The sequence below is a fragment of the Peromyscus maniculatus genome, chromosome 2, assembly GCF_049852395.1.
Source record: "Peromyscus maniculatus bairdii isolate BWxNUB_F1_BW_parent chromosome 2, HU_Pman_BW_mat_3.1, whole genome shotgun sequence".
In the NCBI taxonomy this organism is placed as follows: Eukaryota; Metazoa; Chordata; class Mammalia; order Rodentia; family Cricetidae; genus Peromyscus; species Peromyscus maniculatus.
Window position 1 is genome coordinate 27,860,510 of NC_134853.1, and position 23,693 is coordinate 27,884,202.

Genomic DNA, 23,693 nt, shown 5'->3' on the forward strand with positions numbered 1-23,693 from the left:
ACCCTGGGCAGCCAAAGGTCCGCCCGGGGAAGCGGGTGTAGATGTGCCAACCGACCTGGACCTTCTAGATCCGCCTTGAGGATGGTGAACCGCGGGTCCCGGGAATCCGCTAGCCCCAGGAACTTCCCCTGAGGGATTTCTGCAAAACGTAATAAATTCTCCCCGCTGCAGCTCGGGTCTGGATTCCGCCGGGGCGGGAGCTACTGGGCACTACGTTCTGCTCTGGGCTCAGAACAGAGGAGCATAACCCGGTCGGGGCTGCGATGGGAGCACCCTGGAGGGCCAGGATCGCTGGGCTAGCCGCGCACTGAGGTACCGCAGAGGCGATGCTGCCCAGGTGTCGCCGGCTGCGAAGCTCAGGACTTGCCTCCGGCAAGAGACTTGGTTCAGAGAAGCTGCCTGAGCGTCCTTGTTGAGATCTCCCATCAAAGCACCCCAAAGATACTCAAGGATAAGGAGAAAGTTGTCACGCGGGGCACACAGAGCCGGGGTGCAACTAAGAGGACGCCCACCCAAGTGACAGCACAGTACTAAGTTAGGGCTCTTCCTCTTGCTCCTAGAACTAAGGTGTCCACCAAGAGAACCAACCTTTCGCTTCCAGTTTCAAAAACCCACGGTGCCACCGGGTGTGGAGCCACCTGCCAAACACACCGTGGGCACCTTGTTTAGTCGTTAGTCGAAGGAGACACGCTCATCTTTCTAATCTCCTTTGATGAAAAAAAAATAATAATAAAAGAGTGGGGGGAGTCTAATGTAAAAAAAAAAAAAAAGAAGAAAGAAAGAAAAGAAAAAAGAGGGGAAATGCTGCCTTAGCTTGTCCGCGAAGTTCAGTGTCATCGCGGACTACAGAAACCGCGATGTTCTTCTTTGCCCTGCTACGCAGTCCTCCTACTCTAGTTGAGCATCAAGTTCAGAGCCTCTCGGTCGAATTAATCCAAACGAAGCTGACGGTCATCCGAATAGTAATTAACAGTACCAGCCCGAGGCCGGTCCCCGCCACCCGCTGGCCCGCTGGCCCGCCCGCCGGCCGACCCAGCCCGCCCGTAGGCACTTACACTGCACAGGGCCGGAGAGTCCCACCATCCGCCGCGGGCTCCCAGCTGCAAATAAAACTTCCTGCGGTCGGTGGCGGCCCGCGGGGCCAAAGGACCAAAGCGCGGCGCCGCTTCCCTCGCGAGGCCAGAGTGTCCGCGGCCACTCGCCCACGCGCGCTCCCCCGGAGGCCGCCTAGTCTTTGCCGAGCACCCGCGGCCGCCGCGCACAGCGAGCTGCGGGGCGAAGAGCCCGGGGTGGCGGACGCCAGCCAGACGCAGCCTGCGACGCGGAGCCCGGCGCGCGCCGAGCTCAGCTCCCCTCCTCCCGCCTCGCTCCCTCCCTCCCTCCGCTCCTCTGTTGTTGCTGCTGTGGCAGACAAATGTGATGTGGGGCGCAGGGGATTGCCACTGTCACAGGCGGCGTCTGCGTCCGCTTCGCCCGCCCTCGCTCGCTCTCGAGGAAGGCGACTGCATTTATCTGCAGGGCGTCCGGGCGTCCGCCGGGGAGCAGGAGCGCCGCGCGCAGCGCACAGCGCCCACAGCGCCCACAGCGCCCGCACCAGGCCGGCTGCGGCGCGCACCCGCACCCGGGGGCGCCGCGACCGCTCGGGAGGGAGGCGGCGGCGCGGCCGCGACCAGGTGCGGGGGGGGGGGGCGACTGGGGGGAGGTGAAGGTGGGAGACATCTGTGTCGTGCGGGGGTCACGAAGGTCAAGTATATGTTAACAATGGGCAGACCGGGCTCGCAGGGGTGCGCTGGCGGGCCGGAGGCCTGGCTCCCGGCCTCGCCCTCTCTGGTCCCGGCTGGATGTGGGGCTGGCTCCCTAAGGATGCTTTCCCCGGGGTCGGGATGTGTTGGTGGCCCCAGTGCCCTGCAGTAACCCAAGACGACCACTTTCCCTGGCCATCTGGAGCGCTCCTAGCTGCCCTGCCTGTGTCTCATCACGGGCTGCAGAGACAGCTCTGCTAGAAATCAAGGCACTCTCAGATCTCGCTAATCCCCTTCTGTTAGCTGATTTCCAGACTGACTATTTGCTTTCGCATTAGATAATAGCCTTAGAGAAAACAATTATCATTTCTTTCCCCCCTTTGTTTTTCTACTTCTCCTGTAGTGTACCATTAAGAGAAACCTCTTTCTTTCTCTCTCTCTCTCGCTTTTTATTGAATGTGTTCCCCTCCCCCAGATATTAATATCAATACTTTAGAAGGAGAGACAGAGTCCCTAAGGAAAACGTAGGGTGAAAGAATTCCAGATATTTCCAGAATAAATAAATAATATCTCCGTGAAGAGTGCTGACAATTTGTACAGAGCAAAAATGGGCTTGAATGGTAATGAAAATATTAATATGTAGGTCAAATATGATCAGATAATGGCTTGCAATGATAAGTAAAATGAAATCTTTTAAAATTATTATGGAACGGTGCCACGACTGCAAATGTTATTGTATTCAGTGGAACAGTTTGAAATCCTACACTGAACCGTGTTTTCTCCAACTGGCCTAAATCAATGTAAAATGTCCTGTGTGCATGTTTTAAAAATCTCATCTTCGCAGAGGGAAAATGCATTCAAGTCAGAGTCAGCCTGATGCCATAAGAACTGATGAGACATTCGTGGTTTTATTTTTTAAAGTGGCGTTTCAAATATTTAACAGTGGGTGAAAGCCTCCCCCACATACCCTTTTAAGCCCAGCGGGGCCTCCAATGCTGAAGTCTTTGCAGACTCTACTCACTTTTAGCAATTCATTTCCAGAAAACACTCATTGTACATTCTGCCCTCTCCTTGGGACATTTGTCTAATGAATTATAATGAATTAATGAATTATAACGTTGCCTTAGTATTGGATATTATGATGTATCTTCATGTAACTCTCCCATTTTCTCAAGGCATGTACATGTAGTAACTTGTACATTAGGGTCCAGTCCCCCCCCCACACACACACACCACCACACTTACAGATCTTGACAGCATTAGTAATCTTAAAATATAAAATTTTATCTACAAGTTAGTGTGATTCATATCTCTGGGAAATTATGTCAACGCTTACTATGTATTCTTAGGGGAGTCAGAAACAAGTTGATACTCTGTTGCCCTATTATTTCCATTCTCTTCTATCCTCTAAGACGAAAATAAGTTATTTGGATTCTACGATTATATACTCATCCTTATTTAAAATTAATAAAGTGGGGTGTGACTCAGGAATGATTCTTGTAAAATAATGTAACTTCTTAAGTTGTATTTTTAAATTTAAAACTAAAATTAATCAGTAATACTTTCACATAAAATATATAAAAATGTCCGAGCAGGGGCAGGGGTAAACTGTACAAATTATGGCCTTTTTTCCCTTCCTATAAACTGTGCCTGTGTAAATATGAAATTATAATGGAAACTTTGAACTTGTAAATCAAAGGAAAGCCACTTGCAGGGAATCAGACAGCATTTGTCATATACAAAGCATGCTCTATAGGTTTCCACCGACTTACAGGGTCTTCCTTTTGCCAGTCGTATTTAAAAAAAAAAAGAATAGATTATTGTTTATATTTCATTTTAGAAAAAGTCTTCTACTTGAGTTGGGTTTCTACAAGAATATATCATTAGAGCTAAGGTTTAAAAAAATTCTACTAACAGAAGCTAAAGAATATACATTCCTGGGCTGATGGGGAAGAATTACTCTGAGCATTCCTTAATCCCACTTGCCACCCCCTTGAAAGACCTGAATTCTATAAAATATAGAGATATTATTCTTTAGCCATTATCCTTGAATTACTTCCTAATTGCTCGATCTGCAGCAAAGAGTAGCTATGCGGGTAACTCGAGGTGATGTTGAACTGCAGCATAGGAAAATAAGACATATTAGGTGGATAGGAGAGCAGTAGCTGGATAAGGCTGGAGTGTGGTGGGAGAGTGAATCACCTGAAAACAGAGTAAGTCTCTAATATATTTGGTTACTGTAGCCTTGCCAAGGGGTGCACACGTGATGTAGTATCTAAAACACAATGGAAGATTCCTTCATTTATTGATACATTCTTTCCAGCCAATCTAAGGAGACAGGGAGAAAGAAACCCTCCTATCAGGACACAAGCAGGAGGAATCAGGTCTCTGTATATTCAACACTAGTTTACTAAGCAAGAACAAAACAACAATAAAAAATTAAGAAGAGGGAATAACTCAGAAAGATAGACACCACCCTCTATAACACAACCATTAGATTAACAAACCAATCATACAATAATATGCAGAACTGAAAAAAATCTTTGCTGACAAATTTCTTCTCACATTGAAAATTTGTTTCTTACATCATTAAATTTTCACGGTTATAAAGGTACTGAGTTCTTTCCATTTACATGTTTATTTTTTTCAAAAAGCCTAAGGATGCTTTTTGTTTTCCCTTAAAAAAAAAAAAGGCAGGGCTTTCTATACAAATTTCTGAGGAGTGCTTATTACCTTCTTTAGAGACTTGTGATTCACCTCTCACAAAAAGGAATTCCTATACAGAATGTTAACAAGTATTTAATTAGCACTTTTAAAATTCCTTCTTACAGATCTTAAAGCTTAAATGACTTCCAAGCTGTGATTTTTCTATTCCTCGAGAAAGTCCTCCTGTTTGCCTGGGTTGAGGAAAATCCATAATTACCACATTAGTTGCTTCTAACAAAAAATATTTATTGTTGCATTTGTGAAAAACAGAATATGATAAACAGGACGAATGGCAAGCCATAATTAAGTTTGCATAAGTCTACACTTAGCCACTACTTACAGTTCCCCCAGCTTCTGCTGAAAATTTTCATGTAATTTGCTTTGGGGGCTCTCTATGGACAAATTTTATTCCAAATCGTCATGATTGTGTTATATAACTTGTTCAATGTTTTATTTCAGATGTGGTAGAAAGAAGAACAAGATCAGAGATGGTTTATTTTATTCCAAAACAGTTCGGCCACATAAACTTAGTGCAAGGGACACTGTTGGGTAAAAATACATTAGACATTTGGGAACTTTTAGCATAAGCAATATTTTAAGTTGAAAATGTAGAAGCCAAACAAACAAGCAAAAAATTGGCTCCCACCATCCCCTCAAATAAAATAACCATTTCAGCCTGTATTAGCTGCAGTCCTATAGACAATGAGTTTGATTATTATGTTCCTATATATTAATGTAGTCACGTGCATTTCTCTGTAACACTTTAAAACTAGCTCATATTCAAAAACACCAAAGTTGCAAAATTCCAATCACATTTTTAATTTGTAAAACAAACAAATCGCCTGAGTTTTGAAGAGTTTTGCAGGATAACTCCTATCAATGTTTCTTTAAAAACAAGCCTGCCACTGGGCATGGTGCTGCACACCTTTCATCGCAACACGTGGGAGGCAGAGGCTGGCAGAGCTCCATGAGCTCAGAGCTAGCCTGGTCTATGTACCGGGAGAGCCAGAATGGCATAGTGAGACCCTGACTCAAAAAAAAAAAAAAGTTTTGCCATTTAAACATTGAAATGTTACCCATCAGCTGCTGCAGTTCTGCTTGCATTTCTGCACAAAATGAAGCATGCACATGTACACATACACACAATTACACAAACCTATACTCGACATACACACATATGCTTATATATAGCTATCTGTAATCTAGTGATTAGCCTCTATGACCTTTTCAAGCTGAGTCACATAAAATAATGATAGTAAGTAAAATATCTTGTTCGTGTTTTTCACTTAAACTATGTATTTCTCACCCCCATTTTGGAAAGTTGATTTTTGAAGTAGTCTAAGCCAAAATAAAATTATATAACATCCCCACTGAAGTTCCATGTTCCGTATTCTTCACTGACTTTGCCCCATGAAGTTACTCATCTTTTGCCATATATTTTAAATTGGTGGTTATACTGTTCATGCAATCCTAAACTGTGTACATCATGGTGCTTTAATTACACAAAGACCAATGTCTTTGTTTTGTTTATTGCACAGTACTTGGTACATAGTAGATGCTCAATAAATATTTTTGAATGACAAATGAAAGTTTAAAATGTTTCTATTCAGATGAATTCTTCTACATGTGGCAAATACTACCCATGTCACTTCTCCTGTCTACCCACGCCTATATGCCTTTCTGTTCTGCCATCTCATTTCCTCTCTCTGCCCAGCTACATCACTTCCTGTCTATCTTTACAGACCTCCAGACCTCTATGGTTAGCTAATGTTGGAATTTAAGGCATATGCCACCACGCCTGGCTGTGTTCCCAATGTAGCCTTGAACTCACAGAGATCCAGATGGATCTCTGCCTCCTGAATGATAAGATTAAAGGCATGTGCTACCATTGACTGACCTCTATGTTTACTCTAGTGACTGGCTTTTTTCTCTGATCCTTACTTAGATAAACTTTATTAGGATGCAAAATGTATTGGAGGACACAATATATCACTACAACTCAACATTAAGAAAGCTAAGAGTTCTGATAATACTGAGCTTTTGAATGAATAAAACGTGGAGAGAAAGATAATCTGTTTTTATGTATTTATGTCAGTGCTTCCTGACGTGATGGATTTGATGTGAATATATATAGTGTATATACATACATATATTCTAATATATACATATATATTCTAATTGTGTCAACTAAGCCTAAAATTCTTTAGTTTAACAAGATATTTTAAATTTTTCCCTAAAAATCTAGTCATGTTCTGCAATAAGCTAGAAATGTTTTTAAAATATGATATACCTCAACTTCAACCCAGCTAGATCTCAGAAATGAAACAACTCTTTCCTTCTCTTCTCTTACGGTAATAGACACATGCATTTAGTAGAAACATCTCTGTCCAGCAAAGATTGACAAGCTGTTTAATTTGTCAACAGTGCACTCTCCTTTCATTTAATTATTATAATGCTGGGGTGGGAAGGATGGCTCAGCGGTTTAAAGCCTTACAGCTTTGTCAGAGGACTGTGGTCTGGTTTGTTCCCAGCACCCACATCAGGCAGTACACAAATGCCTGTAACTTCAGCTCTGAGGGATTTAACACCTTCTGACCTCCCTAGGCACCCACATAAACTGATGTGTACACATAAATAAAATAGTAAAACAAATCTTAAAAAACAGTTACTGTATCATTGATAACTTATATGATAACTGGATGATTTCAATATGTTTATACTTAATGAAGAATCAGTTGTATTTGAAGATTAATATTTTCATTATTATTCAAGGCAGAGTATCTGGGTCTGTGTGTGTTTTATTCTTGTACAGATGCACAAGCAACAGTATTTTTGTTGGCTTATTCCCACTTATTCTCTGGAACAATCAATGGGCAGCGCGGAGCACGCCGTTTGCTGAACTTACATCGCCTCCTCTGACTGTTTTCATGCAGGATACTGTAGTGCATTTTAGGAGGAAACACCATCCCCTGACTCACTGCTCACAGTAGGACGAGAAAGCATCTTTGACAACAAATCTGTAGCAAAGACAGACCCGGTCGGTGTTCGTATTGTCCAGAGTGAAGTTGTTTTACACAGTTCTCACCTTTTCAAACTTCTTTTTTCCAGTAGGACTAAGACTTAACCGAAGATTGATTGTCCAACTGCAGCATAGAATGCACATCTTGGTCAGCTGGGGCTTCTTTTCCAAGCTTCTCCCCCAAATCACATCCGTCATCTTTTAGATGATCCTTAGTCATTGTACCCTTCAGGTTAAGCACCAATAAAATCACAGACCAGTCATACCATCCATTCAGTAAACCCTACAAACCCTTCAATTTCACCCACATTCCTTGAGTGGAAACAAATTCTACAAAATATAAATTTTTGACTCATCCTAATTTCTGAAGGAATACAGTCATTGAAAGATGCCTTACATATTCAATTTAAAAAAAATGTATTGGAATCATAGGTATGAGCCATCACATCTAGCTCAAATTTTTATTTTTGAGTAAATGTTCCTATATGATATTCTCACAAGATAACTATATGACACACTTTTTTGTAGTGTTCATGTACTTCAAGGAAAGCAGAATTTTTAGAAATTATTTTTAGTTATGTTGAAGTGGGTGTATATCCGCATGTGGGTATGTGCTCATGAGTTGTAGGTGCCTGTGGTAGGTGTCAGAGATGGAGTTGAAGTTGGTGAGTGCCCTGATGTGAATGCTGGGAACCTAACTCATACTCTCTGGGAGAGCAGTAAATGCTGTTAACTGCTGAGCCATCTCTCCAGATATTTTAAATAGAAAACAAATGTGTTATTTAGGAACAGTGTCTCAGACACTCTTTTAAATGAATACTCAGAACCTGGGGATTATGTTCAAATGCAAACTGTGAGTCAGTGGGCTTAGTCTGTGGCCTGAGATTCCGCATTTCCGGAATCAATTTAGAAAGTGCCAATGGGCTGGCTGGTCCACTTATCAGGAACAAAGCTCAAGAGTTGTGGGAGATATTGCAAAGACCCTGCTTTCTTCCTTTATGTTTTCACAAAGGCCCACAGCATTTTTGTATTCATACAATCCCCAGAATGCTACACAGAACCCTACAAGTATGACAAGAGAAAAGTATGTTCATGCATGAGTATGTCTCTTAACTCCCCACCTGCTGCCTGGGCACCTGCAATTGAGAACCTGACAGGAACAAAGTAAGCACTCACAGAACTGGTTATCTAAACAGCACTGGCAAGTTAAAAACAAGAAATGGAGACTCTTCAACTGTGGAACCCCATGGGGTGGCTGCAGAATGGTTAGATCATTTGTGATAACTGTCCCTGGACTACGACATTATTTGCCTAGTACGTGACTAGAGACATCTTCCATATGCAACGTGTAATCAAGCAAAAGCATTATATATTGATGATTCCAAGATCTGAAATTTATTATAACTTCCTTCTACAAGATCACCAGACACTCTGAAACTCCAGTCCTTGAAGGGGTAAAATGAGCATCCTCAGCCAGAGATGATGCTCCCTGTACTATGTAAGAGAGAACTCAGCCTCTGTTGGCCTCAGCTAGCCTACTTACAAAAGCCATTTACTTCACCCTATTGATGTTATGACAATTGTGCCACTAGAAACTGGCTTCCCAGAAAGCTACAGTAACTTTAAAACCAGTGACAGCTGAAGAATAAATAGAAGGGGGACATTTATATTCTTTTCATGAATGCAATTATGTAGGTATTTTCATTTTTAAGCATTCTATTTGGTTCTCAGAGAGAGGAATATTGAGAGGAAGGCTATGCTATGTTATTTTTTGTCATTTGTTTCTCAGTCCTTTGAACAGGCCCTTGCAATTGAAAACAAAATAAGTTCATGTGATATGACAAGGGTGTACCATGCTCTCTCTTTTTAGCTGTGATTGGATATATATTTTTGTGCTACAACCCACCATTTTTTTTTCACCTTGTTGTGTGCCATAATGGTAAATAATTTATGTTTGGTCTACCAAAATGCTGCTTATTTAGCTTTAAAAAGAGTGCTGTATCCAGGGCTCTTAATCACCATTGTTGCTGCCTTCTGTTGGATCTATGCTGTTCTACCTCTTGCTACCATTTCTAATACTGGAGGAGGATTTATATTTTTTTCTGAACAATAGATTTTAATTAAGAAGATTTATTAAAGACAGTTTTCATTCCTCTGATTACATTTCCAGCTCCAGAGACATCTGCATTTCAAAAATGCACCACATATTTTCATAAATATTCCATAATTCCCCCAGAGCTTTGTGGTATTCCAATTTCCCCCAACCTCTTAACATTCTTGCATTCACTGAGTCTCATCTACGTGTACCCTTCAGAATTAGACATTTCTTCGCACAGGTATAAAATGAGACCGTGTTAGAAAGATGATTCAGAGCATCCCTGTTTTTTGTGCATCAAGATTTCTGAGAAGAACAAAGACAGATTAAGCTCACTAACAGACACCTAACAAAAGATCTAGCTATCTTACAGGCATACTTAGGGCAGCAGTGTAAACAGCTGGGCAGGGTTCACTTTGAAGTTTAAATAATTGTTATTTTAATAGAGTCGAAAATTCATTTAGATAGTGGCGTCTGATAGGCACCCAATTAAAGCCCCCTTTTGTCTGTTAATATAGTTTCACATTTTTAGTTTCGGAAACACAGTTTTGCCAGAGAATTCTTTAAAAATAGCAGCATTTTTTTTTTTTAAAAGATGGATGCCATGAGTGACAGACAATTGTTGACTGTAGCTTTTATGCATTTTATATAAAAGTATGAGCCAATGTATTAAACTGTTCAAGGCTCAAAGAATAATGATAAAGCCAAGTGTGTCATCAGGTATGCCCACCGTATGTATATGGAGTTCTCTGTAATAAATTACATCTGACCCCTGGTCCCTATCTCAGTAGGTATTGGAGCATCTGATCATATGTCCCATTCAGATTCTACCGTATTGCTCACAGTAAGACTCTGAGTTCCTTTTGTTTTGCTTTTGTTTTTGTTTTGAGACAGGTTCTTGAACTTGAGGCAATCCTCCTATGTCAGCCTACTGAGTACTATGGGTGTGCATGTTGGTTAAGTATTCTTACTGGACAAACATTGGAAGAAGAATTCATACTCCATTCACTTTGGTGATCACTGAAGTTTTTCTTGCCTAAATTATGTCAGCCTCCATCAATCCTCAACCTCACTCCACTCAAATTCACTCAAATTCTCACGCCTTGCTGAAAGGATGGCATTGTCTGCCAAAGGGGTGAATGCTGCCTCTCATCAAACTGCGTGCTATGTGCTAGGCTCTAGTCTAAGCAGCACTTCCTAAATGTTATCTGGTTCATTCCGAAAATCAGTGGTGGGAGAGGAGCTATTCTGCCCTAGGGAGCTGAACCCAGGTTTGGCTTAATTAGTGTAAAGCAGCCCTGAAAATGAGTAGAAGCATAATTTGAACGCCAGTGGTCTGGGTTAGCAAAATTCCGGGTCAGTCTCAGAGTCTCTTCAGGGTTTCCCTGCCCCTCCAGAAGGAACCACACAAATGTCTGGATGCTGGGGGAGATAAACAACAATGAAAACCACATTTCTCTTTTCTCAAACACCTCAGGGTAAATTGAAAGGCAGAAAAACTTGAAGGTGCCTCTCTCTAAGCTCAAGCAACTGAGGTCTGATTCTAAGACAAGTTCTCTTGGAATCAAATGGCAAAGAACTATGAGTTGAAACCTAAATCTAATTGCACTCTGTGGGGTCACAAAACTTAGCACCTGGAGACACAGAATCTGCCGTAACTTGGAAGGGAGCTGTCAAGAAATAAGTAAACCATGCTCAAACTGCTTGTTGCCATCTGTAGGGCCTAGGTGACCTTGCTGGATCTCCACTCACCCTAATCTGTTCTGGGGATGCCTACACACAGAAGGTTCCTCTTTGGGTAAGAAACACTGGTTGGATCAAAGATGGCTACCAGAGTGACTGCCAGACAACATGTTCTCCTCTATTTTCCTGCTGAGTGGAAGTGCTTTTCTTCCAGGGCATGATAGTGGACAATTGCTGTAGAACTTCTTCAAGGGGCCATGAAAGAAGTGGAAAAGAAGATGTACCTAAACTCCTCAAAAATCCCCACCCTTCCCCAGAAAAGCTACTCTTTTTCCCCCTATTTTGGGAACCACACAATTCCCAAGAGTTGAGAAGTCGGTTTGTGAGTTTTTCCCTGACAATAATGTAATAATACAAGTCTCCTTCACAGCTCATTGGCAGTCAGTTCTCTCTTGATTCAATTCTGGGAGGTAACAAGGACCTAGTTTGTTGACAGGTTAGCGGCAAAAACTGGTAGCAAAGTTTGTAGAATATTCCTTTACACTGTGAATATATGTCGCTGTGATTGGTTTAATAAAGAAACTGACTGGCCAATAGCTGGGCAGGAAAAGGTTAGGTGGGAGATCCAAACTGAGAATGCCGGGAGGAAGAAGGGCAGTCTGGAGTCCCCAGCAGTTTTAGGGAGAAGCAAGATGGGCATGCTGTACTAAGAAAAGGCACCAAGCCACATGGCAAAGCATAGATAAGAAATAGGGGTTAATTTAAATGTGAGAGTTAGCTAGTAACAAGCCTGAGCTATTGGCTGAGCATTTGTAATTAATATTAAGTCTCTGTATCACTTATTTGGAAACTGGCGGGTGTGAAAGAAATATCTGCCACCAAAAGTTAGACGTGGTATCTTAGTTTTGCAACGTTTCAGAGGCTTCAGCATGATCATTAGGAGTTTAAAGCCAGCCTTAGCTACACAGTGAGACCCTGTTACAAACCACAACAAACCAAAAGACTTTGGACTGGAGGGTTTTGGGTTTTTTATTTGGTTATTTGTTTTGGGTTTTGCTTTTGTTTGTTTGGGGGTTTTTGTTTGAGATAGGGTCTCAACTAGCCCTTGCTAGCTTGATCCTTGCTCTATAATTCAGGCCAGTCTCAAACTCCTGGTCTTCCTGTCTTTGTGGAGATTATAGGTGTGTGAGCTACCTCACCTAACTTCTGTAACCTCTTCTCTTGTTATTATTATTATTATTATTATTATTATTATTATAGAAAAAGGCTCAACTGTAGTCCTAGCTAGCCTTGAATTCATGATTCTCTTGCCTCAGCCTCTGGAATTTTGGTACTAAGGGCTTTCAGTAGCTTGCTTGACACTGGGCACACAGGGTGTCCCCTATTAAGGGAAAAGGCCCCTTGAGTGGATTTTGAAAAATTACTCTTACTATCAAAAAGGGGAACAAAAGGTGGACTTGTCTCCCCAGAAATCTTTGAAGAGAAGCTAACAGAATGTAGCAGCAAATGTATGTATAGTTTCTACGGTGGCCGCCACAGCCACCATAGCTTTCCACTCCTATAGGGTTAAGGTCAAGGTTAGCTGTGCTCCAACTCAGCGGGAGGGAAGCTACCCTTCAGAACCCTTCCCCTCCAGAGAAAGCCTTTCTCACTTCTGTAATCACCCTCTTTGTCCTCTAAGCTGGACAAACACTTACAGGGTTTGGATCTCATCATTTGCCCCCAGGGCAGGTCATTAGTTCACAAAAGTCAGGCTCCTGCGGCTGATCTCACTTCCAAACACACTGAGTGTCAAGCACTCTTGAGCACTGTTGATCCTAAACCGCTCCCCATCTCTAAATAGAATCTCTTTCTCTTTTCATCCTTCTCCACCACTACAATGTTATTTCCCCTAAAGTTAACAAGCACGCTCATTTTCCTATACTTCCTACATTCCACTTCCTAGGAAAACAAAGGTTCAGGCAGCATTACATTCAGAGATGTCGGCTAACATTTGGTCTCTTGAAATTGTATGTACTAGTACTTAGAAATACAACATATTTTTAAAAAGATTAATTTTTAATTACAGATTTCACACATAATCTGTTGATTGGCTAAGAACGCACTATTATTAAGCTTGTTAGTGAAAGATGGATCAAGGGCTGGCCTACTGCTGCTTTAGTAGAAGGAGCTGTCATTCAAAAAAAATTCTTCTGAGTAGTATCCTTATTTTTTCTTTTTTCAGAGCAACTGAAACAACCCACAATTCAATTTCCTTTGGAGCCAGTAACTTAAGTTACGATGGCAATTGATTTACTTTAAAAATATAGATTTGCTGGCTTCCTTTCAGACTTATTAAGACAAAATCTGCAAGATCTGGATCGCAGAGTTTTATGTTTTTAACACCTTTCCTGGTAACTATGGCATTGCAAGACCAGCTCTCCTCCACCAGGGACCCCTGGAACCTGAACAATACTCCTCAAGATCTGACCAGCAGCAAGACATCAGAGATTAATTTCTGTGTCTGTAAAGTGACACAAATGCTATAAATATTCCCTCAGACCTTCCCCGGGTCTATGGCTTTCATGTACCTTAGCGCATTCGGAGCGCAGGACTCTGAGGCTGAGAACTGGATCCCGTCCATCTGAAGAGCAGATGTTTGTAAGATACTTCCACTTTATATCTCATCAGAGCCCGATAGTGCTGAAGGCAGAATGGCCATGCACTATTCTGTCCTTATTGCTGATGAAAACAGTCTAAGGAGGTAGGACTATGGCACAGTGGCAGAGCACTTACCTGGAATGTCTGATGTCCTGGGATCAGTCCCCAGCACTTCAATAGCAGCAACAAAATAAAACCAAAACCAATACGAACCTAATAAACAGCCTAACTTTGATTCATGAAAAAAAAAAAAAAAAAGATTTCTCGCAGGTGAAATGTTAGGTGCCTTGCTGGTTGAGGACGGTAGTTTAGAGTCCCGCACTTCCGTGTTTGTATGTACTTCTACCTGACCATCATCAGGGAAAAATATAAAGCCCACATGACAAGACTTCATTTTTCTCATATGTTTCCTAGAAGAACTGTAAAAACACAATTTAAGAAAGTAAGTTTTGAATTTCACATTGGTTTAAATATTTTGATTCCGCATGACATGACAGCACATGGCTGTAATCCCAGCACTTGGGAGGCTGAAGCAGGAGGCTCTGGAGTTCAAGGTTATCCTCTGCTACATAGCAGGTTTAAGGCCAACCTGGCCTACACACAAGAATCCCAGTCGTGAACAAACAAAACAAAAACTACAACTCATGAAATTCAAAGCCGAGCACAACCACCTAGATTGTAATCCCAGCTGTGTTGGGGAAGCAGAGTGACAGAAACTTCCATAGACCAGTGCTTCTCAACCTTCCTAATGCTGCGACCCTCTAATATAGTTCCTCATGTCATGGTGACCCTTAACCATACAATTATTTTATGACTGCAATTTTGCTACTGTTATGAATCATAATGTAAGTATCTGATATGGAGGATATCTGACATGTGACCCTAAAGGGATTGTGATCCACAGGTTGAGAACCACTGGTATAGAACAGAGCATTGAGAGGGAGCTCAATCCTCAGCAGTTAAATTCCCAATAGGCAATATTTTTTTAAAAAATGAAATTTCCTTATTATTATTAGATAACAATCTGTAACTGTACCAAGGTAGTACCATGCACCACCAAAAAGAGCTAGTTACAGTGTCTCCAGGCATGCAAATGAACAGCCTTCCCCAGCTTCGTGTGGATAGAACGAGGTTCTAGGACTGGGCTTGGCTGGTGGCATGAGTGGTACATACTACTCCCGGGGCTCTCCACAGGGTCAGCTGTGTTTTGTCATCCTTCTTTTCTTCTGCTTTGTGTATTGATCTTGTTGAAGACAACAAACTAACTTCTTTAAAATATTTTCTTTTTAAAAAAACTATGCTTTTAATTGACTTTCCTCGCTCTAGCCCTTCTCAACACCCTGTCTCGAACTCATCCCATACCCTCAACTCTCCAGTTGATCATTATTACTACACACACACACACACACACACACACACACACACACACACACAACCTGATGAGTTTGTTTTTGTTGTTTGTGTGTATGCAGTTTCAGGCCTGACCACTCTGCACTGGACAAACAATAAGGGGGCTAATCCCTGGGAGAGGCTAATTCTCCTTTTCCAAGTGGTCATTTGTTGCCTGTAATTCTTTGTCTAGGGACGAGACCCTACGCAATTTCCCATTTCACACTGACATGTTCATAAATTTTACAGTTGGTCAGGTCTTGATAATTCAGCCATTTCTAGGACAGACTGTCTCATAGTGGAGCTCCTGGTATTCTGGCTCTTAACACTCTTTCTGACCCTCTTCCATGACGCTCCCTGAGCCATAGACACAAAAACAGTCATAGGATTGGGTACCAGTTCAAAGTCCCACTCTTGGTACAATTGCCTCTGCTGTTTCTGTAGGAATAGTTACAACTCTGGTTATGGCCAGGAGGTTGTCCTTCCTCCTGATTATCCCCTCTCAAACAAACATGTCTCCTGGTCTTTTTGCCCTGCTGTGATTTCATCCAATACCAAACGATACTATCCTTTAAGACTTATGTCCTCAAAGTTAATTTTGGTTACAGCCTAAGCCTGAAATCATGCTTCTACTCTTTTTTGGCCATAACTCCTTCACTTTACAAACTTACTGAGTTTCTTCATTTCAGCCATTGTGCAAGAGCTAGAGATAAACAAGTGTTACATGAGATAGATTTATATCATTAGAGGATTTAAACTGGAAAACATATTGGCAAAGTTCTTCCATGAAGTGATAAGCTTAAAGGATTTTGGGTTTGAAGCCCTACAGTGTTGTTGGCTTTTTATACTCTTTGAATCTTTTGGGGGCCCTGTACCTTGGTCCGGAATAAATACACAGAATCTTAGTATTACTTATAAATGCCCTGCCTTAGCTTGGCTTGTTTCTAGTAAGCTTTTCTTAAATTATCCATTTACCTTTTGCCTCTGGGCCTTTCTCTCTATATATTCTATATACCTTTATTTCTTATTCCATGGCTTGCTGTGTAGCTGGGTGGCTTGTCCCTGACATCCTCTCTCCTTCTTTTCTCTCTCCTCCATTTCCTCTTCCCAGATTTTTCCTCCTCTTTATTCTCCCTATCTGACAGTCCCACCTGTCCTTTCTCCTGCCTCACTATTGGCGGTTCAATAGCTTTACTAGACCAATCAGGTGTTTTAGAAAGGCAAAGTAACACAGCTTCACAGAGTTAAACAAATGCAACATAAAAGAATGCAACACATCTTTGCATCATTAAACAAATCCTCCACAGCATAAATGAATGGTAACATATCTTCACCTAATATTCTACAACACTGCAGTCTGTTCTAGGCACTCACCTATGCTGCAGTCACACGAAGCAGCCCTGGAGAGCATGCAAGTGCCACGTGCCCAGATTTGAACAAAATTTTAAGGGTGGAATCTGAAATGCCTATTTCATATAATTTCATGTGTCACAAAGTATCATTCTTGTTTTGATTATTTTCAGCAGTTTCTTTAGTTTTAGTTTTAGTCACAGTCTTAGTTTTCAGGTCCTACAAAAGTATGTGGCAGGCCTGACTTTGCCCATGGGCCATAGTTTACCAACTCTTTGTATTGAAGAAATTCAGATATTTACAAATAACCATTCCACCAAACACACAGAGGCACGCTGAGAAGTGCTACAAAGAGCAGGTCTGTATAGTGAGTAACCCAAAGGGTCCTGTGTTGAAAGGGGATAGGTGAATGCCTGAGATGGAGAACTAAAAGATAAAGGAGAATTATATCACCTTTTTAGTCCTAAATGGCTTGAAAACACTAGCCAGGAAGCTTTCCTTGGCAGTCAGTAACTTTTCTTTGCTGTGGACCTCCTACAGCCGACCCTGTCTTTTAGCCCTGGGTCTGTGTCTCCGTGAATCTCACTTTCTCTTTTCTGTTGTTTCCATTGCCACAAAAGCAACACTGGTGTGTGAGTGGCTGAGTCACAGTCGGTCCTTCCATCAAGCCTGCTGCTGCGGTGTCGGATTATAATGCATTTTAATGGACTGAACGATAATGAGGTTGAATTTTGTGAAACGCTTTTGTTTTATTGAGACACGCTCTCACTATGTAGCTCGGGCTGGCTTTGAATGCATCACCCTCTTTCCTCCAGCTCCAGAGCTCAGGAATTACAAATGGGAGCCACCAAACTGTTCCCCTGTGGGATTTTGAAGAAGATTAATCTGTTCATTTTTCTTTATATTTAGAGACTATCAACAGATTTTTACTTTTGCTTTTATTTTATTCTTTTATTGGGTAGTAGACACTAACAAAAGCTAATATTTGAAATCAAGGCTTACAATATGACAGATCAAAGAAACAAAATTGACAGTACCCTACCCTCCTCAACTAATAATTAGGGGAAATATGTATACTTCTCTCTTTCCCTTCCTTCCTTCTTTCCTTCCTTCCCTCCTTCCTCCCTCCCTCCCTCCCTCTTTCCTCTCTCCCTTCCTTCCCTCCTTCTGTTTTTGTTTCTCTTTCTTTTTGAGTGTGTGCATGTGTGTCTTTCTTTTTTGAGACCAGGTCTCACTGGGTAGTCCTGGCTGCTGTACTCGAACTCCCTCCACAGATCAGACTGGCCTCCAACTCACAGAGATTGGCCTGCCTCTGCCTCCTGAATGAGTGCTAGAATTAATGGCATGTGCCTCCATGCCTGGCCATTAATTTCCATTCTTAGAGTTTGGGTGCTATGTTACAAGATCTATGGTCACCTTCAAAGCTGAGCAGCGCAGAGAAATAAGGAGTCTCATGGTTCACATGGGTCAGCCACAATGCTTCTTTGCAGAAATAATTCTGTAACAGCATGGACTTTCCCAAAGTAGTCATGTATATTTCTTACTACTGTTGTTATAGATTCATTGGAATGTGCTCTTATGGTACAAAGGTCACTGTATATTTTAGTCTTCAAAAAATAAGGACCAGGTATACATTCAAGGCAACTAAAGGCAGCTGTAAAGTTGACCTAAAATTCAGCAAACTGAAATACGCAATTTTGCTGAACACAGCTGTTGGCACAAGGACTGAGATATTTTTTCAAAATATTTATTTATTTATTGGTTCACAATTATGCACACAGACACACATACACGGCTTTTGGCCTTTGATCGTATCCCTCCCATCATCCTCTTGTCCCCTCCTCTCCCACTGAAACTCTTCTTCCCAATAAGAGCCCCAAACCCCTGCTTCTGCATTTGTTGTTGTTGGCTTTTGTTTTGTTTAGTTTTGGTGACCAGTTGTTTTTGGATGAGCATGGGTGGGCATTATTTATCTGAGCAAGGGCAACTTTCCAGTGACCACAGTACTGAGGAATAGAACACCTCTCCTCCAGTTAACTACCTATAGCTACTCAAGATGGGGTAGACCCTTATGAGCTCTTCTCAATCCCTGAAGCAATGTTGATGGACCCAGACTGAGATATCTTTACTGCTGTAGCTGACATTAATTTGTATCATGTTTTAAGACACATGTTTTCAGGCACTTAAAAAAAATTGAATCAGGATCTCCTGTGTTGCCCACGCTACCTTCCAACTCCCAATCCTTTTGATTCAGCCTCCTGTGTGCTGGAATTACAGGCATGTGCCACCATGCTGGGTTCATCTTTGCACACATTATTTAATTTTTATAACAAAATATATAGCCAGACAGCTGCTGAATTATAGTGGTTAAGAGCAGAGATTTTTTTTTTATTCTAAATTGCTGTAGTTCAAAGACTGGCTCAACCAACTGTTAGCACGACCATAGGCAGTAATGTAATGTTCCATCCCTCAGTTTCCTCACCTTCGAGCTGAAGTAATTCTCTAAGGTCATGAAGATTTCAGGACATGAACAGTGCTTAACACGGGAACCAGGATGTCGTGACACTAAACTCAAGGTAATGACTATTATTCTCACTTGGGGGAAGGAACTGAAGTCCAAATTGTTTTCTCTTCCAAATTTGACTAGACATCAAAGGAGAAAGCAGAGAATTTAACTCTCTCTGACTCTGGAGTCCCTGTAGTTACCAACTGCATAACCCCCAGTACTAGCACCCTTGACATTCTTATCTATAATTAATTTACTCTGAGGCAAGCCAAAGGAAATCCTTGCTAAGCATACAATGTGGGGTGTGTGCATATAGTCATGGAGAATTATTTTTAGTCATAATCACAAACAGGAAGAAAAAAATCACTATTAATGTGTGTAACTTTGGGTATAAAATTGCCAAGATCTGAAACCTACATATTGTTTAGAAATGGTAACCATGAGCAGCACCTATTCTTTGTGTCCTAGGGAGAGATATTTAAAATAGATTCATCTGGACTAATATCCTTTCTCATGAGAACTAATAACTAGGGTATAATCGCAACTAAACAACAACAATAACAAAATGAATCAATGTATAATGTTTGAGTCTTAAACAAGGGTGCTTTGCCATGTCATGTGTCTTTACATGTGCTTAAAGTTCATGAACTCCTGGGATTTATGTATGAAATTAAGAGTGTATATGTTTAATTGTGCCTTCTTTGGAGAGAAACCTTGAAGATCATTAGATTTTCTTAGGAGTCATTGTTCCAGAAAAGCCCAGGAACCATTGCTTTAGCCTGAAGCCTTTCCTTCCAGTTCAGTTACAATGATGTCTCTCCAAAAACCTACTGCTCTGAACTAGGCTCCTATTCTGTTTTCTACTCTGTATACTATTCCTGTATCTGGTCATTCAGGAGAGAAGGAGAATATATCTCAGAATAAAAGCACCCAATACAGTGTTTCACATGTTGGGTTAGGCAGATGGTTACATCTAGGTTGTGATCTAGGAAGATGCAATACAGAAGCAGTCAACTATAGCCTGCACCTGTTCTTGTAAATAAACCTTTATTGGAACAAAGCCAAGCTCATTCATCTCTCTCTCTCTCTCTCTCTCTCTCTCTCTCTCTCTCTCTCTCTCTCTCTCTCTCTCTCTCTCTCTCTCTCTTTCCCCCTCCCTCCCTCCCTCCCTCCCTCCCTCCCTCCCTCCCTCCCTCCCTTCCTTCCTTCCTTCCTTCCTTCTTTCCTTCCTTTCCCTTGTAATACCTACTTCTGTGAGCATGTCAGAAGAGAACAATTACCCAGTAATTGCTGCATCCCCCTTGAATACTTTTACTTATTTCTTTGGAACAGGGATCTCTCCCTGAAGCTGGGTCTCACATTTGTCTAGGCCTGCAGCCAGTGAGCCTCAGCAATTCTTCTGTCTTGGCTCTTTCTTGGAGTTGGTGTTACAGGAGTGCATAGAACACCTAACTTCTTACAAAGGTTCTGGGATCTGAACTCTAGTCCTCCATGATTATGAAGCAAGCACTCTTAATTGCTGAGCCATCTCTTGGTCACTCGATATAATTCTATGTTCATTTTTGATCTGCAAGGTCAGAGCTGAGTGGTGATGACAGAAGATATGTGGTTAAAAGTCTAAGAAATTTACTACTTGATCCTTTGAAGAAAACATTTGATATAGATAAAAGGACTTGCACTGGGTGGAGGCAGAGGTGGCACGTGCCTTTAACCCCAGTACTGTGGAGACAGAGGTATAGGAATCTCTGTGAGTTCGAGGCCAGCCTGGTCTACAGAGCGAGTTCTAGGACAATGAGGGCAACACGGAGAAACCCTGTCTCAAAATACCAAAAAAAAAAAAAAGAAAAGAAAAGGTCAAGATGAACACGAAGTCTGGCTCCATTATTACCACCATTATCTGACACAATAATCTGTTTTTGAGTTTATGTATTTATATATTTATTTATCATGTGTGTGTGTGAATGTCTATAACATGGTGTAGGTATAGAAACCCACGAAGAACTTGTGGGAGCCTGTTCTCATTCTGCTGTGTGGTTACCAAGCTCAAACACAGGGCATCGGGTGTGCTGGCAAGTACCTTTACCTGTTGATCCAACTTGCCAGCCAGCATTTGCTTTTAGAACCTCAGTTTTTCATGGTTAATGTAAAGATGGCTTCTATTCCTTTTGTCTTCTTTTTTTGATAACTATTATCAAAATCAAGTATAATTTATCTAAGAATAGAATATACATTATTATATTAGTAATGAGACCACTATCATTGTTCCTAAATTAGCTGTATATGGTGACACAGATGATTTCTAAGAGAGAGCTCAGGAAATTATCACTTAAAAACACTGATCTTATTAGCAATTACCTAGTAAATACCCCATAAAATTGTTACATTTTGTGTGATTTTCTCCCCAAGGCAATTAATACCAAGTGTTGAATTTTTTTGAAGAAAAACCCATGAAATTTTCCCGACTAAATTGTCAGTGAGCAGAAACTGGGCAGTGGTGACTCAAGCCTTTAATCCCAGCACTCAGGAGGCAGAGGCTGTTTCATCTCTGAGTTCAAGGCCAGCCTGGTCTACAGAATGAGTTCCAGGACAGCCAAGGTTACACAGAGAAATTCTATCTCAGAACCAAAACCAAAGCAAATCAACAAACAAATAAAAAACCAGGGAGTGGCAGTAACAGACATCTAAATAAAAATTTTTCATGTAATTATCTATTCCAGTGAGACTTTGGATTTAGTTTAGGATTTGCTGTTTACTGTTAAAGACTGGCGATGTTTGAAGTAGTATGGATTATGTAATATAAACTCTGTAATTTATGTAGCTTTTGAGAAATTCTCAGCTTATGCTTTTTAAAAACTTGTATTTGTGACTTCACTCAATAAATTCTTAAAATTTAAAAAGAAAACAAAATATCTTATATATATCAATTTTCATAAAGAAGGAAATAAATGATTTATTTATATCATAGAACCAGTTAAAGTTAATAAGACAGTTCAAGGCTTCCTTTAAAAGTTAATATTCACCCCCTTTGTTTCCATTTAAGTATTACTGGAGAAATTGAATTCACATTTTTTTTTTGTCCTCTGGTGAGTTGTGGAATGATATAATTTAGTTTCACTAAAAAAAATGGTGTTGTTTCTAAATATTTGTCTTGAGGCTAAGTAATTCTTTGAGTTACAATCTTCTTCACGTGTCAGAATAGGGATATGAAAAGACAAAGTCAGAAAGAAAAGACAACCTCTTGGACATTAAGACATAATCTGGAGCACAGGGTACATGCCAATTTGTATTTTCTGAAACTAACTTATTAGTTTGATTTTAACCAGATTTTTCTAGGCAATGAAGCTACATGCACTAAATAGTTTTAGTAACCAGTTTGCTATACAGGATACCAGTACAGTGTGTTGGAACAATAGAGATGAAGTCTGGATTCTGGCTCCAGTTTCAGAAATGTACTGGAGGGTAGTTAAAAGAGGGCAGGAGAGCCGGGCGTGGTGGCGCACGCCTTTAATCCCAGCACTTGGGAGGCAGAGGCAGGTGGATCTCTGTGAGTTCGAGGCCAGCCTGGGCTACCAAGTGAGCTCCAGGAAAGGCGCAAAGCTACACAGAAAAACCCTGTCTCGAAAAAACCAAAAAAAAAAAAAAAAAAAAACCAAAAAAAAAAAAAAAAAAAAAAAGAGGGCAGGAGAACCACTCTCAAAAGCTGACCACTCTCAGCTGAGATAGAGGGTACAGGAAAGATTTCTGGGTTCTAGCAAGGCACTGCTGCCCAGTGATTAAGCACCAATGACCTCTTACCTGCAATTCATTCATTGCAAGAGGCAAGCCTTGGGGAATGCGCAGGTCTAGCTTGTGTTGGGTGTCCATCTCTCCACTACGGGAAAGGCAGAGAACTTTGATTAGGATGGATATCTAGTCGGAGACTAAACCCACAGAGACACCATTCACCCAAAGCAATCCGGATTCTATTAATAAAAGGATAGGGAAATGAAATCTGTGAAGCCCCCTGACATTTACAAGACAACCATGACAATTCAGGTGGTTAAATAGTAAAGGGATCAACACTTTTCACATGCCTATCACAGGCATTTAGTGCACCTGTAAAGAGGAATAGAAGCTTCAATTATGTCTCTTCTAATTGGTAAGAACCAATAAAAATATACACCTTCAAAGGGAAAAAAGGAAAACAAAAATAGCTTCCTTTCACTTCTACTCCAAGCACAGATTCTGTTGCCTGAAATAGAAACTACCCCCACACAGCCAGGCAGGTATTACTCACCACACCCTGCATTCACCCCCATTCCCTGCGGTCTATGGTCTGTTACTAAACTACAGGGCAGCCACATATCTGCTGCAGGAGCATCATCAGGCAAATACAGTACTGGGTTCTACCATTACTACCGACTCTCTGCATTCATCTAGAATCAGGAAGTTCTCTGCAATGCTAAAGTATGACAGAGGCATCATGGGAATCCTGGGCATGCTTATGTCCACCAATATCTGTTTATCGCATTTTGTAACATTGGAAAGTTAGGGTCACATAGGCAAGACACTGTAAGTGCAAGC

At 41.3% G+C, this 23,693-nt stretch overlaps 1 protein-coding gene across 2 annotated transcripts in view; it reads right to left on the reverse strand.

Moving 5' to 3' along the window:
* Runx1t1 (RUNX1 partner transcriptional co-repressor 1) overlaps positions 1-1,533 on the reverse strand; it is a 154,664-nt gene extending 153,131 nt beyond the window's left edge. Inside the window, exon 1 of one of the 2 annotated variants that reach the window (XM_006983281.4) lies at positions 1,056-1,533. In XM_006983281.4, coding sequence (XP_006983343.1) covers positions 1,056-1,083 — 28 coding nt within the window. In that variant the 5' untranslated portion in view covers positions 1,084-1,533. The remainder of the gene's footprint in view (positions 1-1,055) is intronic. The other variant, XM_016001809.3, reaches the window with a different exon arrangement.
* Between the last annotated feature and the right edge of the window lie 22,160 nt (positions 1,534-23,693).